General features: G+C 48.4%; 1 protein-coding gene across 7 annotated transcripts in view; it reads right to left on the bottom strand.

Moving 5' to 3' along the window:
- The window catches only part of MYOCD (myocardin), a 473,785-nt gene that overhangs the window by 207,227 nt on the left and 247,105 nt on the right, over window positions 1-19,453 (bottom strand). For 6 of the 7 annotated variants that reach the window (XM_037914277.2, XM_043527936.1, XM_037914278.2 and 3 more), the window contains exon 2: window positions 19,159-19,406. In XM_037914277.2, coding sequence (XP_037770205.1) covers window positions 19,159-19,315 — 157 coding nt within the window. In that variant the 5' untranslated portion in view covers window positions 19,316-19,406. Of the gene's footprint in view, window positions 1-19,158; window positions 19,407-19,453 lie in introns of those variants that run through there. The other variant, XM_043527942.1, reaches the window with a different exon arrangement.

The following is a 19,453-nucleotide window of genomic DNA, read 5'->3' as shown; positions in this document are numbered from 1 at the left end:
GTTAGGTCCACTTACAGCCACTGCAGTAATTACTGTGATGGTTCACATCCACACTGCTCTCCTGTCGATGGTGCACATCCTCCCCAAGAGCGCTTCCACCAATTTAAGAGGGGCTGAGAGCCAGGGCTTTCAGCTCCCTGCAGCTCCCTGCCTGAAGCCTGGCTGCCCCCAGGTTCCTGGCTCCCTTGCTCCCACCCCCAGCTCTGGGCTGCCGGCTCCCCACCAGGAGTGGACCAGCCGCCCAGGCTCTTGGCTTCCCGCTCTACACAGACACTGTGTCACCCTAGCTACACTGACATAAGCTACGCCTCTCGCAGAATTGGAGTTATTATGTCAGTGTAGTAGGGCACTTACATGGGTGGGAGCAAGACTGTAGTGTGTACACTGACATTAGCTGCCTTATGTCAACCTAACTCTGTAGAGCAGACCAGGGCCCCATCTGGTTCCAACCCCGTGGAGGTCAGTGCTCTCTGAGTGCTAGTCGGTGTAAACTGGAGCCACACAGGTCATGGTCAGGAAGTTGCTCCAGGCCCTTCTTTGTACAAAATGGTGTTCACCTTTGGGCCTGACAAATGGCGAGGGAAGAAGGTGGTGAAGCAAACACCAATCCCCTGCTCCTTGCTTTGCTTTTCACTAGCACCCAAGTCTGAAAGGAGGCAAATCACTTTTACTGAGTTGGACAAATGACATACCAACAAATGTTCTTTTCTAACCTTTCCCTGCAAAAATATCTTCAAATAATAGGATTGTGTTTTTCAAAAAAAGTTCCTTATTGCTTTACATCAGTATCCCATTAAAGCGTGGCATTAGCGTTCCTTTATTAATGGAATATGACACACAAGTCTTATTATATTAGTGATTTTCACAGTGTAACTTAGTAAGCTATTTTTAATATTCTTATGGAGACATGCCAGTGTGAGAATATATTCATATTTGATAACAGAGAAATACGTTTTCAGCCGGTTTTGACTGACTTTTTAAATTGCCCAGGAGTGCAGAGGAATGTGACCCATCCAGCCAAGTGTGGATACCAAGGCAAGAGGAGCCTCAGAACCAGTGGAGAGCAAAACGTGCCCTGGGCTTTGCCGGGCTGAAATCCTGGCCCCATTGAAGTCAATAGCAAACACTGCCCAGCTGCTGGGGAGGGCAGATGAGAGAGAACTGATACTATTGACAGTCACTTCTCCTCCTTCCCAGCCAATAGGCCGAATTCACTGCTGCTCCACTCCCCAGTGGAGTTACACCAGGGGCAATCCTGTCATTGCTAGTGAAGGAAAACACCCCCTCCCCCGTTCTTTGCAGAGTGTCAGAGCCCCTTTGCCCACGTCGGCAGGCGGAGCTCTCTGAATTCCTTCACAGGGCATGACTCCTCCCCGTTACTCCTCTCTGCTCTCTCTAGGCCCTTCTGGTACCACCGGCTCATCTCAAGAGCGGTGGGTGCAAAGCTGCTCTGGCCCACAAGACAGCACAAGTGGCACAACACACACAAGTGGCCCTTGCGGTTGTGACATGACAGGCGTCAGCACCCTGACCAGCATCCATAGGCGAGCAGGGCGAAGGCTGGATCGCTCCCCTCGCTTGACCATTCTTCCCCTTCCTTTAGTACTTTTACGAGACATTTCTGTGGTGCAAAGGGAAATTCTGCCTCTCCTGAGGGGCTTTTCTCCTCTGACAGCTACATTTCAGGCTCATTTCCAGGGCAGCAAACCTTTCCACCCGGCGGGCACCCATGTGTCGGGGGCTTTTTTCTCACTACCCTGGCTGTGGTATGCTAGGGGGTACTGGGCTAACATGTCAAACCAGAGTGCTTAGGCTTCTGTGAGGCTCAAATAAGCCTCCCTCAGGGAGCCTGCGGATCTAGAGCACAATCTGCAACACATTTCCTGTTCAGTGTATGAGGAAAGCACAGAGCCTGCGGGCATGCTAGCTAGCAAGGCGCTCAGCCAGCTGGGAGCTAGCTGCATTGGCAGTACTACCAGTGTATTTAATAACTGGAGGAGCCCACATCTGAACAAAATCCGAGCACAGCCAGACAGACTGACAGGCTCCCTGCTACCCCTTCCTGGGGCTCCACAGCCCAGAGAAATGTCCTCCCCTGCCCAGGACAGCTGATTCCTTTTGAGCTTAATCTCCTTCCCGTGTGTGCCAGTCTAGTAACGCCTGCTCCCTCCTCCTTTCCTCCCCTCCAACCAGGCCCAGGTGGGGGTTGAGCCCAGCTATCTTCACTCCACAGGCTTCAGCCCATGACAGTCAGGGTACAGACACCCCAAGGGACACAGGAGGGCTGAACCCCAAAGTGTACGCAACTGAATCAACTGGTTGTATGCAACGTTATTGTGCATAAAAGTAGGCCAAGTACGGTTTTGTATGAAAGCTTATAATGGTGTGAACATGGTGGTCATTATGAGATCTGTATACAGGCCCTGGATAGCAATCAGTGTATTTATCTATAGAGAACAGTCACTCAGGACCGGTACTACAATTTCAATTACACCTTGCAGGAGGGAGGGGCTCCTCCCAAGCCAGTTGTTTACATGACACTAACTTCAAATACCCATCCATTGTCCAGCCAGGAAAAGACAACGGTGGACCACTAGAGTTCAAGGGAAAACACTGAACCAACTTGAAACTGAATAGAAAACCCCAGTCTTGGAGAAATAAGAGAAGAGGGAATTTCCCCCACCATGAATCACCATAGCCTGGGAAAAAGAAAAGCCTGCAAACACTTAAAAGAAAAGGGTTTGACATGAAGGCTATCCAGAAACTGAGGGGCAGCCGCTAAGTGGGGTGCTGCCTGTGAAACACGGGATTCCCTCTGGGATGGGGTGCTCTGGGATGGGGGTGCTCTGGGAACCTGTTCAGAGGCAACAGGTCACTTATCTTAGAAAGGGAAGTTCACTCATATCAGAGTGTGAAGCCGGAAGTTGCGTCTTTATGTTTATTTTCTGTGTAATTTGTCTGTGTTGCTTTTCCTCACTATTCCACCGTTGGAGCTGGGCCTTTTCTATTAAATAAGCCTTTTGTTCAGTTTTACCCGAGCAGGTCTCTGGTGTGCAGACTGTGTGGAGTGCGTGTGCCCTGGTGAAGTGATGACTGGGAGCTGGTTTTGCTCCCTGGTGGGGTGACGAACCAGAGGGGAACAGTCTGAGTGTCTGCTGGTTAAGAACGTGGGGTAGAGGGATTTGGGGAGACTCTGGACCGGAAGGGCTCCTGGAGTCACCCTGCAAGGAGTAACTAGGCGGGTGGAAGCCAGGGGGAGACCTTGTGCGTGTGGCTGGCTACGGGTGTCAGGGCTCTGAGCCGCAGCAGCACAGCACCAAGGCATGCAAGGGTACAGGACAGGCGGTGACAGAACCCCTTAATAGTGTGAATGATCCACAAAATGTCCCAAGCACTTCCCCGTCTGCAGAACTCCCAGGGAGACAGAGGCCTGGGCTGGGGCTGCCTTGGGGGGTGGGGGGTGGGGGGTGGGGGGAGGGGCACGGCCCAGCCACAAGGATCCTCCCAGGACCCACATTTTCAGAGTTTGCACAAATAAGCCCATGTGGCCAGCTCCGCAAAGGCCCATCTAAGGGGGCCTGTGGAGCTCAGAGACCTTTCTTATTTCCGAGCTGCCGCATCAGGCCCCTCCTGCTGAGGGCTTGCCCACTGTATGCCAGGGCTTGCTCCGGGCGGTGTGGGCTACGTTGGCTAGGGAGCGTTTGCAGGCTCAGGCCCGTGGGCAGGAGGAGGCTGCAGTGCGTATCTGCACTCCTGTACCGCCGCAGCAGGGGGCACTCCGCTGTCATTCCCTGAGGTGACGCACAGCCTCCATTAGCAGCACTTGCCACCGGGGGCCGTCACAAAGAGGCTGAAATTGTCCCTAGCCCAGCCGAAGGAGCTAGTGACTGAACAGCACTCTCCTCGCCACTTCTAAACAGGCCTCAGCTGCCAACAGATGGATGTAATCTCGAAACCCCAAGAACCACAGCACCAGGCTGCAGGGCCCTTGGAAATACCTTGAGGAATCTCTGGCGAGATCTCCACCATGACAGCAATGTTTACGGGATTTGTGCATCTGTCGGGAAGCACTCTGTCATGTTTACATTATTATTATGATTCTTCCTGCTTTCTTCACATCTTTGTTGTAACTGCAGGCGTCAGAGTGCGGCCTCAGGGGGTTGCATGCCTAGCCTGGAGGAGAGGACGTGCCTTGCTCTCAAGGACTGTAATGAATCTGGAAAAGATCCTGTAACTGCAACACAGCCACAGCTCCTTGCATTGCTCAGTGCGTCGGTGCAGGAGCACTGTCAGCTGTGCATGGCAGAGAGGCCATAGGAGGTTCTGTACGGAGGCCATGTGCCGGGATAATCAGCTTTACACTAGGGAAGAGGCAGATCCTGCCCCCCCTCTGGAGAGCCCCGCATACAGGGGGACCAATTTCGTTCTGCAATGCCAGCAAGGGCAGGATTTGTGCCACATGCACTACGCACATTGCAGCACCTAGCTTAGCAGGGATCCCTGCATACCACTGACAGGCAGAGCATGGTGGGATGGGGAGAAGTGAACAGGGCGTTGAATGAACTCACCAACCCTTCCCAAACACTCAGTGGAGCAGCAGTGCAGGAGTAACAGGGGTGCAGCAGCCTCAGGGCTGCACTAGTGGCTGCACAGAGATTCTGCTGCCACTCTGGAGCCTAGGAAGGAAGATCCCCTTCCACCCAGGCTACGCAGAGCCCCGTGTCCAGCCTAGTGACTCAGGCCAGACCTAGGCCTGCTTTCACAGGTAATGAAACAGCTCGGAATTTCTCCTTTTCTTCATTTAAAACAGTGGAAGTGGTTTGCACAGCAGTAACAGAACACAGCCTCCTAGCCAGGCCTTTCCCCTCTTCTGTAGCCATTCTCCTAATGCCACTCATGCTTAGTACTGGGAAGTCCCCGCAGTGTTAAACATCTGTGTGAAATGTGACTGTGCCAGATGTTACTGGAAGATGATGCAGCCTTGGGCTCGGAGACTGATTACTGTAAGTACAACTATTCCAAGCACATGCTGAGCTAAACTTTGGGAAAAGAGTACCCACAACAAACATGAGAAAGAGCACAGACTCGGCCAAACGTCATGGGCAACGGCTGTAGGAAGCCTTTGCTTGCCATGCAACCAGGAAACAGGTCGCCATGGAACCAGGGAACAGCTCACCGTGCAGCCGGGGAACAGCTCTCTGTGGAACCAGAGCGTCTTGCCATGCAGCCAGAGCGTTTCCAGGGCTTACAAAGGAGCACTAGGGGCAGGCCTAGCTAATGTAGGCTCAGGGAGAGAGGTGTGTCTAGTCCCCAGGCCAGGTATAATGTACACAGCTGGTAGTTTCAGTCACCATGGGGAAGCTACAGGACTCTGGTTGGTCAATATAACAGGGTTCCTGCATTTGGATGCTGGACACACTACTGTCCTGCAGCACCTGGCTTTCCAGCTCCCACTTGTGTCACCACACAGGCTCTGTGTGTGGGCTGCAGTAACCACCCCGTTATCTTTGGGTATGTCCAGAACCCTCCCTGCATGAATCCTTGACAGACAGCACTCAGACTGGCTCTTCTTCATTCAGCTAGCCAGCCAAGGCCATGGCAGGATCTGGCTCCAAGGGCAAACAATATTAGCATGGGGCTACCTCTGTCAATGACAGTTACGATGTGGTTCATTCCAAATGAGGTGGGGTGTGTAGCTAGGAATCTGTGCTGCAAGTGGGATTTTTGGACTGCATCGTTCGATCTCTAAGCACTTACCTGTGTGCAGAGTTCAGAGAGCTCAGTGTAAACGCACGTGTGTACATGCACACTGAGTGCACTCTCTGTTTCACACACACACACACACACACACACAGAGTACGTTCTCTCTCTCTCATATATACACACAGTGCATGCTCTCTCTCACTCTCACACTCTCTCACACATACACACAGTGCACTCTCTCATGCTCTTTCGCTCTCTCACACACACAGTGCGCTCTCTCTCTCTCACGCTCTCTCACACACACACAGTGTGCTCTGTCTCACACAGTGCATTCTCTCTCTCTCTCTCACACACACAGACACATAGTGCGCGTGCTCTCTCTCTCTCTCACACACACACACACACACATACACACAGAGTGCGCTCTCTCATGGAGTCTTTACTTCTGTTATTTCTTGTTGTTCTCCTAATCTAAAAATCATTCAGAGTGAAAATATCTCGTTTCTCTTTGTGAATGGAGAAATATAACACAGACAGTCCATTAACCAAGAACTGATTCGGTCAGAATTCATGGATCTTAAGGCCAGACGGCAGCATTCTGATCCTCTAGACCAATGTTCCTCAATCTCTTCAGACTGGTGACCCTTTCTTCGAAATCAAAACTTTTTGCAGTCCTGTTACATTTACTATAAAAGTAAGAGTAAAATGCATCAAAGCTACCAATGATAAGCCTGTTGAATTTGTGTGTGTGTTTGTGTGTGTATCAAGAGATTGACATTGAATACTTGACCATGAAGAATCAGGGCATGTGGTGGAGCCAGATTTTCTTTGATGAGATTGTGATATAATTTTCAGTGCTTTGTGACCCTCCCACTGAGTGCCTTTCATAACCCACCTGCTGAGAAACATAGTTCTAGTGTAACCAACAGCATGACACAGGCCCACAAGCCTGGGTGAGCTAGGGCAGATCTTTTAGACAGAGACACCAAGTCTTGGTATCCCGGGTGTGTTGTCCCAATGGTTAATGACGCCCAACATTGAACATTCGCACGACATTGCTAGTCTGAATTTGTCCATCTTCAGTTTCCAGGCACGGGATCTTGATGTCTTTGCTAGATTAGAGAGTCTCCTTCTGTAAAAAATCTTCTTCCCATGTGGAGCACAGAAATGCTGGACCAGCTCACACCAGTCCTCCTGCCTGCTCTCTGACTGAAGCTAGTCCCAAATGCTCCAGATAGGGTGACCAGATAGCAAATGTAAAAAATCGGGACAGGGATGGGGGGTAATAGGTGCCTATATAAGAAAAAGCCCCCAAAATTGGGACTGTCCCTATAAAATTGGGACATCTGGTCACCCTAGCTCCAGAGGAAGAGGAAGACTGCTCAGGGTCCAGGCGAGTTTGTACTCGGGGCAGTTAGCCGATGCCGCCATTCGCTGCTGCCCATGCTACCACAGCTACACAGCTATTTTTAGCACACTAGCTCAGTGAGAGCTAGCGTGCGTATATCTGCTTGAGCAGGGACTCTCTCCCCCCAGCTCCAAGTGTAGACATAACCAGGGTGGCCTCTGGGGACAGTCACAGCAGGGAGAAAGCTGTTTGAGACATCACCTTGTGGAGTTCTCAGAACAAGTCAAAGGACTTCACAAGATGTGCAGTCGCAAAACCAACATGCAAAGAGTCACAAATATAAATAAGAGGGAAGGTAAGTGCAAACTGTGTTCAGAGGACCAGAGCTTGTATTCATCCAGCTCCAGATGGCAAAGGGGAAAGTTTATAATCACTCACATACTTAGTTTATTTAACCACAGTCATGGTTATAAGGGAAAGAAAATGGACACAAGCCTAAATATTGAGTGTTAAATCCTGCACAAGAAGGTGCGGAGGAAGTGATATAAGGAGACAAAGCCTCCTACGTGGGACTTGATCCTGTGTGATGCAAGCACTGGCCACGCTCCAGCACAGCATGTAAGCAAGTGCTGAACATTAAGCACAGGAGCAGCTCCACTGGCATCCTTTGCAGTTAAGCTCCTTTTGGAGTAAGATATCTGGAACAATAGGAGCCACTGCCCAAAACACAGGCTGGTCAGGAGCTTAGCTATGTGGGTGGAGGGATTTCCCTGGGGGCTGTATGTGACTATAACAGGGTTCAGAAAAGAACTAGATAAGTTCATGGAGGATAGGTCCATCAATGGCTATTATTCAGGATGCGCAGGGATGGTGTCACTAACCTCTGTTTGCCAGAAGGTGGGAATGGGCGACAGGGGATGGATCACTTGATGATTACCTGTTCCGTTCATTCCCTCTGTGGCATCTGGCACTGGCCACTGTCGAAAGAGAGGATACTGGGCTAGATGGACCTTTGGTCTGACCCAGTATGGCCATTCTTATGTTCTTATGAACACAGAGGTCTGGGTATTGCTTTGGTGGGGCTGAGTGTGCGTGAGTGTTGGGCAGCCACAGGCAGAAAGACAGCCGAACCAGACAGAGATGGCTGCAGAAAGTGTTGCATCCAGCAGCGGGGAATTCTATATTAGACGTCGTCTTGGCGGATAAAGAGGAACTGATCGCAGAGTGAAAACTTAACGGTAATTTACTTACAGGTGATCGTGACTTGATCCCATTTATCATGTACAAGCAGAATAAAGTCCAGAGCAGTAATATATATACTTGGTGCTTTAAAAGATCCAATTTCACAAAGCTGAAATCAATTATGAGCCAAATCAGCTGGGAGGAAGAATTTAATCAGAAAAATGTGAATGATGTTTGGGAAATGTTTGGGAATACCTTACTAGATACCCAAAAGCCACAATCCCATAACTGAGGAAGAAGGCTGTGCTGTTAAAAATACAATTTCATTTAGAGCATCAGTGAAGGCAGCTATACAAAATAAAATAAATAATATTTAACAAATGGAAGAAAGAGAAAGTTGATAGTAATGAACATAGATCAGAAGTTAGGAATTGTTGAAAATTGATAAGGGAAGCAAAGGGGCACAAGGAAAAAACTATGGCCAGCAGAGCTGAAGACAATAAGAAGGAGTTTGTTAAATATATTGGGAACAAAAAGTATCCTGACAATAGTACTGGTCCCTTATTTGAGAGAAATGGCAGAGTTACCAATAATAATGTAGAAAAGGGAGAAGAATTCAATAAATGTTTCTATTCTCTATTTGGGTGAAAAAACAGATGATGTAGTCATATCTAGGGTTACCATACACCTGGGTTTTCCCAAACGTGACCTCTTTTTTCATCCTTCGGCCTCCATCTGGGCGGATTTTTGAAATAAGAGGAAATATCTGGGATTTTTCTGCTCTAGACACTGCAGGTCAGAAAAAGCTGTGTGTGCACCCTGATTGGTTCCTTCCCTGCATCCGCACTGCTGGATCTCTCCCACCCCAGCCCTCACCCAGCCCAGCCCACCTGGTAAGCAAAGCCGCCAAACACCTCTTGGCTGGGTCACCTGCCCTGCTACGGGGCCTCAGAGCCCAGCCAGCAAGGGTAACAGGGCCGGCCCTAGCTCCCTGCCCTGAGGAGGGGGAGAGATCCACAGGGAAGCGCTGACTGATGGGCTGATGCTGCATCCCAGACCTGTGCCAGCCACCCTGCCACCATGACAGGGAACGACACTGCCCCACACCTTGAGAGTGAGGCCACAGGTACTCCCTCCAGCACCCCTCAAACCCCCTTCAGCACCCCCAAATATCCATCCCAGTACACACATACCCCTCCAGCACCCCCTACCTGTACCCCCTCTTCTGCTCCTCCTCCCCCCAGTAGTGTCCTTTATTTGGGAACTTTAAATATGGTAACCCTAGTCATATCATATGCTCTTTTCATGTAGTAACTCTGAAGGACGTTATGCAGAATCAACTGAAGTTAGACATTTTTAAATCAGCAGGTCCAGATAATTTGCAACCAAGAGTTTTAAAAGAGCTGGACTGATTTTCGGTAAGTATTGGAACACTGGGGAAGTTCCAGGAGATTGGAAAAAAGCTAATGTTGTGCCAATTTTTAAAAATGGTAAATGGGATGACCCGGGTAATTCCAGGCCTGTCAGTTTGACATCGATCCTGGGCAAGATAAAGGAGCGGCTGATATGGGACTCGATTAATAAAGAATTAAAATTAATTAATGCCAATCAACATGGGTTTATGGAAAATAGATCCTGTCAAACTAATTTGCTAGCTATTTTTGATGAGATTACAAATTTGGATGCTAAAGGTCATAGTGTTGATGTAACTTTAACTTCCATAAGACATTTGACTTGGTACCACATGACATTTTGATTAAAAAAATAGAGAGCTATAAAATTAACATGGTCCACCGTGATGGGGTGTTCACCCCACACCTCACCTGAAGGGGTTAAGGGGCTAATTAAGCGAGTAGGCCGCACCTGGGGGAGAATTAAGCTGGAGAGACAAGCCCTAATGGAAGGTGAAGTCCAGCCGGTCAAGGGCAGGCTGAGGAGCTATAAAATCAGGAATTAGAGAGTAAGAAGGAGGCTGCAGTGCAGAAGGCCTGCAGTATCTCTCTGGACTTGGACAGGGGTAGAAAAAGGCTGAGGCAAACAGCAGCAAGGTTCACGGTGGTGCAGACCTTGGCCACTGATTAGAGGGTCCCTGGGCTGAAACCTGGAGTAGAAGGTGGATCCACGTTCCCCTACCAGCCACGGGGGAAGTGGCACAGTCTGGGCGGTGAATGGGAAGACTGCCTGAGACAGTTTGTGTGGACAGACTTTGACGCCACCCCAGAAGGTGAAGCATGGATAGGGATCTGGCTGGAGGGCCAAGCCTCGAAGAGAGAGCACCCCGAGCTGTAGAAGAGAGAGAGGCTGCAGGGCCTGCAAATGCATGACAGAAGGGGGCATCGGCTGTGGAAGGAGCTAATTCATAGAGGAGCCAGGAGAAGATGCCTTGCAGTGAGCATGCCCTGTGATACACACACATTAATTGGATTAAAGGCTGGCTATCCAATAGATCTCAAAATGTAACTGTAGAAGGGGAATCCCCACTGAGTGGGTGTTTCTAGTGGGGTCCCAAAGGGATTGGTTCTTGGCCCTGTGCTATTTCACATTTTTATAAAGTGACTTGAAAGAAAACATAAAATTAGCACTTTTAATGTTTGCAGTTGACACAAAAATTGGGGGAGTTGCAAATAATGAAGAGGCCAGGTCACTGATACGGAGTGATCAGGATTGCTTGGTAAACAGGGCTCAAGCCAGCAATAAGTGTTTTAATATGGATGTCAGCCAGACTCACAGGATGGGGGACTCTATTCTGGGAAGCAGAGATTTGGGGTCCTGGTCAATAATCAGCTGAACATAGGAACAAGGGAATACTGAGTAGGAGCAGAGAGGTTATTTCACCTCTATATTTGGCACCAGTGTGATTGCTGCTGGAATCCTCTGCCCAGTTCTGGTGCCCATAATTGAAGAAGGATGTTGATAAATTGGTGGAGAGTCAGAGGCGAGCCATGAGAATGATTACAGGGTTAGATAATCTGATTTATCATGATAGACTCAATGAGCTCAATCTATTTAGTTTAACAAAGAGAAGATTAAGGGGTGACTTGATCACAGTCTATAGCTACCTATATGGGGAACAAATATCTAGTAAAGGGTTCTCAGCCTAGCAGAGAAAGGTCTAAAATGATCCAATGGCTGGAAATAGAAGCTAGACAAATTCAGACTCGAAATAAGGCATACATTTTAACGGTGACCATAATTAACCATTGGAACAACTTACCCAGGGGCGTGGTGGATTCTCCATCACTGATCATTTTAAATCAAGCTTGGATGTTTTTCTAAAGGATCTGCTCCAGGAATTATATTGGGGCAGGTCTCTGACCTGTGTCATGCAGGACGTCAGCCTACATGATCACAATAGTCCCTTCCAGCCTTGGAATCTATAAATCTGTGTTATCTTAACCGCAGCAAGGGACTTTGGGAGGCATCCTCTCAGCATGGCCTGCATTCTGTGTTCCTAGATGAATACATTTACATGTATTAAAATGCACATTGTTGGCTTGTGCCCAGTTTACCAAGTGATCCTGATCTGCCCTCTTCATTATTTACCAGTCCCCCAGTTTTTTTGTCATCTGCAAACTTTATCAGTGATGATTTTCTCTTTTCTTCCAGGTCATTGATCAATATGTTAAATGGTACAGAGCCAGGAACAGATTTCTGCCAGACCCCACTGGCTCAGTTATGATTCCCTGTTTACAATTACATGGTGAGACTTATCAGTTGGCCAGGTTTTAATCCATTTAATTGTGTCATGTTAATTTGATATTGTTCTAGTTTTTTAATCAAAATGTCATGTGGCTCTTTCCAACCTGCCACAGTCTCTTTTATGCCCTCCCAGGGTCAGAGTTTCTGAAGATTTTGGAACTTGCAGTCAGGTGGCTTGAACTGCCTTCTGGCTACGGCTGAGGAGAGAGAATGTACTTGAAAATAAACGAACCCCTCAGTGGCTTGTGTGGTGCCTCTACAAATGAGATGCTGCTCAAAGTTTTATTACGGAAATTTTGTTCTGTGACAAATAGGTTATGAATGGCTTGACTTGAAAACATGCCAACATGTATGTGCTGCTATCACACCATTCAATGACTTTAACTTGCTGCGAACATTCTTGTGATAAATCATGGAAAAACTGACTTGTGCTATCTTTAGTCCCTGCAATGTTTCACTCTCACAAGTCACTCACAGCTCTAAAAATACAGTTTATATCATTGGATTCTTGGAATTCTTTCAGCTCTTACGCTCAGATTGAAGTGGCATTAAAGTCAGGCTTGGAGGTTCAGGACTGCAGGCTGATATTTCATTGGGGAGGAGCTATCACTCGGGTTCGATACGTTGTTTGCAATATTAATTTGATTTGGATCTAAAGCTAATTTGGAAAATCTTCCTGCAGATGCACCTCTTACCTGGCTATGGGGAACCAGGGCCAGAATGAGCTTGGTACAAGACAGTAATTTAATAACCACACTTGGATTCCTATATATCTTTAAACTGAAACACATGCACACAGGGTAGACGGCTCGCCAGGAGATCAGTGAAGAGAAGATTTGGGGAGTTCAGGTTACCCCTCAAAGCCAACAGAGAGCAGGTCCCTTTTTGCCTGAGGTGTATCATTTTGTGTTGAGGTTTGGGGTCAGAAGTCTATATATTGTTTTTCTAATGTTTTATCGAAGGGACTTTGTAATTGATTCAAAGGCACCACCAGCAAGATAGCCCTGACCTTCCAACAGCAGGCGTTTTCTGGATTTGATTACCAGCTCTCCAGTGCTTGATAGTTTGAGCAGAATTTAATGCTTTCTAATTTTCCTTGATAGGGACCATGAAGCACATTGTGTTCTTTATCCCAACTGGCAGCTCAACAAAGCTCAGCAATAAAAAGCCTCATTTGTGTAATAAACAGTTGTACAATCTACTACTTATGAACAAGGTCCCTGAAAATGTGCAACCTTTCTGCACATTATGCTAAACACAAACCAGATGGGCATTTCCAAATTCTCCTCTTTGTTGCAGGGGGGCTGAGGAGCTGGTAGTCAGAGGGTCTATTTCACTAGACAAATAAACAACAGAATCTGACAGTGTTTCTCTCCAGAATCTGCAACGGGAAACCTGCATGGAAGACGTTATGCACAATGCAGGCAAAATCCTGTTGAGTGTGTGTGGTCGCTCGTGGCCTGCCCAGAAAGGGAAGGGCAGGGCACAAGGGAAAGCAAATCTGCACCTGAGACTTTGCCTTCCCTTTGTCATGGGAGGGATGCGCACAACTCCTCATGCTCTGAGCAGCCCTGAGAAATACTAAGAGCTTCTCAGGAAGCTGTTTGATGTGGTGCATCACTTACAAGTCCTGAGAATCCTTGCGTTCTTGTGACAATCAGTGATACAATGAGATCATTGCTGGAGAGATCAATCTAAAAGCAAACAGGCTGACTCCAGGGCGGAGCATTGTTCATACAACTCGCATCCCAAACCTTGGCCTACAGCCACAGAATCATACAACAGAATCAAAACTGGGAGTAGAAGAGAAAGAGTAATGGAGAGGCATGGACTAGGGAGAAAGGGCACTTCCACTGGGGCTTGAAATGAGTGGGAGAAGACATGAGGGGAGACACTGGAAAGTGTTCCCACAGCGGGACGGGCAGAGGTGAAGAGGTAGCAGTGCAGCGATTGTGTGATGGGCCAGAAAGGGAGCCATTACTAAATAAACAGAGGGAGCAGAGAGCGGGAGGGGTGAGACATGGCCCAGGCAGGGGCTGAGCAAGTCTGAACATGGCCTGAAAGCGAGGAGCACAATTCCTAAGTGGATCCTGAGAGGAGCACTTCAAGAGAAGGCAGGATACCGACCCAGTCAGTCTGCTGCCGCAGGTCTACAGTGCCCATAAAGAGTGGAGTGCTAGACCTCAGGAGAGGCACCCAGGACATTCCTCAGCCACGCTCAGCTAAAGAGAGCAAACACTTTATCTTTGGACCTAGCAACTGTAAATAAGGCTGTAGACAGGACTTCCCGAAACCATCCTTTCAGGTCCTCTCCAATGAGGCAGGGAAGCTGAGCACTCAGGAGAGGAGCTGATATGTGGGCCTGCAAAGGACATGCATTCCAAGAACTCCAGTAACAGGGCTGCAGCTTCCTTGGATACCATGATCAACGGGGCCCCTCCTCTCCAGAGCCCATGGGAACAGGGCCTCTCTCCTCTCCAGCCCTCTCGGGAACGGGGCCTCTCTCCTCTCCAAAGCCTATGGGAACAGGGCCCCTCATCTCCAGATCCCATGGGAATGGGGCCCCTCTCCTCTCCAGAGACCATGGGAATGCGGCCTGTCAGGGTTCCCTCCCCACTCTGAACTCTGGGGTACAGATGTGGGGACCCAGAAGAAAGACCCCCTAAGCTTATATTCCATCTTAGCTTAAAAACTTCCCCAAGCCACAAATTCCTTTCCTTGTTCTTGGACGGTATTGCTGCGACCACCAAGTGATTTAAACAAATATTAATGGAGGGGGCCACTTGGAGCCCTATCCCCCCAAAAATATCCCACCAAGCCCCTTCCTGGGGAGGCTTGAGAATAATATACCAACCAAATAGGTTAACAAGGTGAGCACAGACCAGACCCTTGGGTTTTTAGGACACTAACAACCAAGCAGGTTCTTAAAAGAAGAACTTCATAATAAAAAAAAAGTAAAAGAAACACCTCTGTAAAATCAGGATGGAAGGTAATTTTACAGGGTAATAAAAAGGTTTAAAACACAGAGGATTCCCCTCTAGGCTCAACTTTAAAGTTACGAAACAGGAATAAAACTCCCTCTTGGCATAGGGAAAATTCACAAGCTAAAACAAAAGATAATCTAATGCATTTCCTTGATGTTACTTACAATTTATGTAATTTTAGATGTATCATTTCAGTAGGAGCTTGATTACCTGCTTGGTCTCTCTCTTTGTCTCAAGAGGGAACACAAAGAGAGTGCAAACAAAACCTCCCCCTTCTCTGGGTGACCCTACTGCCCTCAGTGACCCCTGGCTCATTGCTTTCCATGACCCATTAGTGGCCCCATTACTCTCAGTGACCCCTGACTCCTGGGCAGCTGCATTGCCCACAGTGACCCCTGGGTGGCCCCCTACCCTAAGTGACCCCGGATGGCCCCACTGACCCCTGTGTGGCTCAGTTGCCAGTATGGCTTTCCGGGTTTTGCACAGGTGTATCTGCCTGGAACTTAGCAAATGGTTCTGCTGCTGCTGCACAAGAAAGTGCAGCCCCGTCACCCTGCCTTGGAGCCAGGCAGGCTCTGCAGGCGGATGGGAGTAAAACTCGTTGGAAACGTATGTTGATCACCGCAGCCAGGAGAGGTGACTGATGCATGCGGGGTGCTGGACGGGGCTGTTTCGATACAGTCCCGGTTCAGAGTGGATCCTGCAAGGGGCCAAGCACCCTTAGCACATCATGGCCCAGATGTACAGCTCCGGGTGTGACATTTTTGAGGGTGAAAGTCACTTCTTTTCATCCATGGCCTCCCAGTAATGTGTGTGTGGCCAGGGGCTGGGGGTCAGGGGTCAGAGGGGAATTTAGTGACCTTCTCTCACCAGCCAAGCCCTACTGGGGCTGGGGGGCTACAGGGAGGCAATGGTCCCCTGCCAGAAATACTCCCCTGCCCCCACAATGATATCAGTCTCTGCCCCTTCCCCCCTGCAGCAAGAGCAGTGGATTGCCTCTGCTGGGGAAGCCAGCCATGGCAAAGGGACCTCCTGTGTCCCACAATGACTGGGATCTCCCTTGGCAGTGCCCTGGAGATGATGGGAGTGTGGTCCAGCTGCTGACCCCCTGAAGTCAGCAGGAGAGGAGGGGAGTCACTGGGCCCTCCCCAGCAACGGTGATTTTTCAGGCACCTGGACAACAGGGGGGAGGGTCTGGCGCCGGGATGGGCAGCAGGATTGGAGGCAGGAGCACTCTGGGAAGGATTGGGAGCAGGAGCAGCTAGGGGGCAGTGGGAGGGCTAGGAGCCCTGCCCAGAAGCTCCCTTAGGGCTTGAGGCTCTGGGTACCTCCCTGCAGAGTGGATCATGTTGGTCTCCGTGGGGCAGAGAGATGCTGTCAGAGAAGCTTCTGCTCCACACCAGGAGGGCACACAGGCTACGGGGAGGAGCAGCCACTCCTCTTCTTCCCTCCCCAACCCACAAATTTAAAGGGCCAGCTGTCAGCCTCTCTCATCAGCTGTGCATGAGATCACAGTTGTTACATCAAAGGGAAATGTGCATAACACTTGGCAGGCTTGCCAACTCCAGCTGAAGACAAAATGTGATGAAGGAGCTCAGCTTCTCCCAAAGTTAGAGGAACAGGCTCTTTACGATGATCATTCCAGGCAATTATATTTATTTAAAATGGAAAAATAAAGAAGGTTAGGAGGACAGCAACACCCTGGCTGGCTGGCCAGGGTGTCAGAGGTGCTTACTCTTTCCTAAGGATTTCTTAAATGACCCAGCTATAAGGAGGTGCAGCTATGGAGTTGTATGCAGCCAAGAGTGCTATGACAGCACAGTATAAATTAGTCGGATTAGTCAGACTAATTAGTCTGACTAGATTAGTCAGAAGGCTGACACCAGTCTCCCTGTGATCAGCTGGTGCACCCTTGATCTACAAGTGCATAGTTTACCAGCAATTTTGATTGGCAGTAACTGGCCTTGGCATGTGGGTGCCTAGTAATTACAGAGCTGGGAACTTTTCTGTCTTTACCGTTAAAAAAACCTTGGGAAGTTAAATGCAAAACACTATTTGAAGCTTGCAAGGAAATGTAAATTGTGAAATTGACTATTGAAAGATCAGTCTTAACTGTGTACCCTTATGTGTATGCCTTCGGTAGCAGTCTTTAAATTCAAGATCATATCTTAGGTATCTATGATTGTATGTAGAATTGGTCCCATGATATGATAGTGACTGAAAAATAGCATGTGACTGATTACTTAAAGGCTCTGGGACTGATTCATCACTGCTTCACTCCAGTTTGGTGCCGGTAGAACTCCACTGGCATTAGTCAGGTTACTCCTGATTTTCCGTAATGCATGCAGTCAAAGGAGCAAGGCATCGTAACGTCAAGATTCACTTTCACATTTCCTGATTTTTGAAGACTTAATGCTGAGCCCTAATGGTGCATGAAAGGAATTTTCATCATGTAATATATTAAACAGTTGCCAACTACCTTATACTGCCTAAAAGAAACAGCAAACAACTCCAGCAGGCTTTGCATAGATTGGGTTTTATCCTACTCTCACTTTACACAGGTTTCCCACAGCTGTAACTCCACTGACTTTCATGGAGTTACTCTCGATTTACACTATTGTCAGTGAGATCAGAAACTGGCCCTGTGTTATAGAGTCATAGAGTTCAAGGCCAAAAGCCCCCGCACTCTGAAACCTACAATGGAAATGAGACCAAAGTATTGCAGCCCACAGGAGACTAGACTAGCCTGTGCCACAGGCAGCCCTAGGCCCCCACTAGGGCAGGGAAATGGCTAAATGAGAGATAGCCAGCTAATCCTGGTAAGTGACCCGCACCCACATGCTGCAAAGTAGGGTAAAAAAGGCACAAGGTCACTGCGCATCTGACCTGGGGAAATATTCCCTTCCGAGCCCACATATGGCGATGAGTTAGATCCTGAGCATGTGAGCATGAACCACCCAGCCAAGCACCTGGAAGAAAGAATGGTTTATGCGGTGGTGTGCAAACTTTTCCAGTCACGCCCCTCCCCCTTCCTTTCATGGAATTTGTCGCACCTCCCTTCCATTGCCACCCTTACTTCTGTGCTGCTGCTGGCAGTGGTACTGCCTTCAGAGCTGGGCGGCTGGAGAGCAGCCGCTGCTGGCCGAGTGTTCGTGTGGCTTGTGGCACAGGAGGACTATTTTTTTAATCCCACTCCTGCCCCACCCTGCAATATCCACTCCACTCCCACTTGCTCCCGCTTGTTTGTTGAATGTTTATCTTACTCCCGCTATTATGGCAGTGGGTCCTGAGAGACCCATGGGATCCTAGCCCCACTTCAGGGCTCTAAAGTCGGCTGTGAAAAGTGTTATTTGTATGTTTGTTTTTTAAAAGAGCAAAAGGCTGAAGTTTCTTTGTACCCCCCTTCAGAGAACCTCTTGCGTCCCCCGGGGCCGGGGTGGGGGTGCATCCTTCAGTTTGCACACCACTGGTTTATGCCACCTCACTACCCTGGCCCACTCTGCCCAGTGCCCCATCTCCATCTGTGGCCATCCCTGATGCTTCAGAGGAAGGAGATTAAAAAAAAACAAAAAGAACCGCTCCCAGAATAAATGATCTGGAAAAAGGGGTAAACAGTGAGGTGGCAAAGTATGCAGATGATATAAAATGACTCAACATAATTAAGTCCAAAGCTGGCTGCAAAAAGTTACAAAGGGATCTCACAAAACTGGGTGACTGGGCAACAAAATGGCAGATGAAATTCAATGTTGATAAATGCAACGTAAAGTACATTCAAAAACATAATCCCAACTATGCATACAAGATGATGGGTTCTAAATTAGCTGTTACCACTCAAGAAAGAGATCTTGGAGTCATTGTGGATAGTTCTCTATAGCCACTATACAAATCCATGGTACGCCTGCACCTTGAATACTGTGTGCAGTTCTGGTCGCCCCATCTCAAAAAAGATATATTAGAATTTGAAAAAGTACAGAGAAGGGCAACCAAAGTGATTAGGGGTATGGGACAGTCTGACGGTAGCATTTAAGGCTGACATAGAAGCACTGAATTTAGGAGCAATTTCCGATCTCCCATTTACTTACAGGTTTAAAGCACTATCTTCCGAAGCATCTTCCAAAGCACCAGAGTAATACAGTTCCCATCCACTTAAATCCTGCATTAACATCACTCCACAGCTGTCATCAAGCATGATCTTGCTCAGACAATTCTACCTTTTCTTACTAGAATGGAAAAGGGACTCACCATTCTTCCTCTCGGCAAAGGCTGAGACTTTGGTGCATATGGTTAAGTCTTTCGCTTCTTCTGCACCCTTCTCTTTCCGTGTCTTTTCTTCTTCATTCCCACGGGGTGTATTGTGCTGGTCTGAAGGCTCCTGTTGGATCACACCGTTCATCACCATGCCTGAAAGGACTGATCCAGAGTCTTGCAGCTCCACTTTGAAAGAGAAGGCTTCCAGTAGGTCAGAACTCCAGCGCCAACTCTAGAAAAGACTGGAAACAGAAGAATCCTAAATCATCTGACATATCATTGGAACAAG

The sequence above is a fragment of the Chelonia mydas genome, chromosome 14 (assembly GCF_015237465.2).
Source record: "Chelonia mydas isolate rCheMyd1 chromosome 14, rCheMyd1.pri.v2, whole genome shotgun sequence".
NCBI lineage: Eukaryota > Metazoa > Chordata > Testudines > Cheloniidae > Chelonia > Chelonia mydas.
This window is presented reverse-complemented; position numbering and strand designations above follow the sequence as displayed.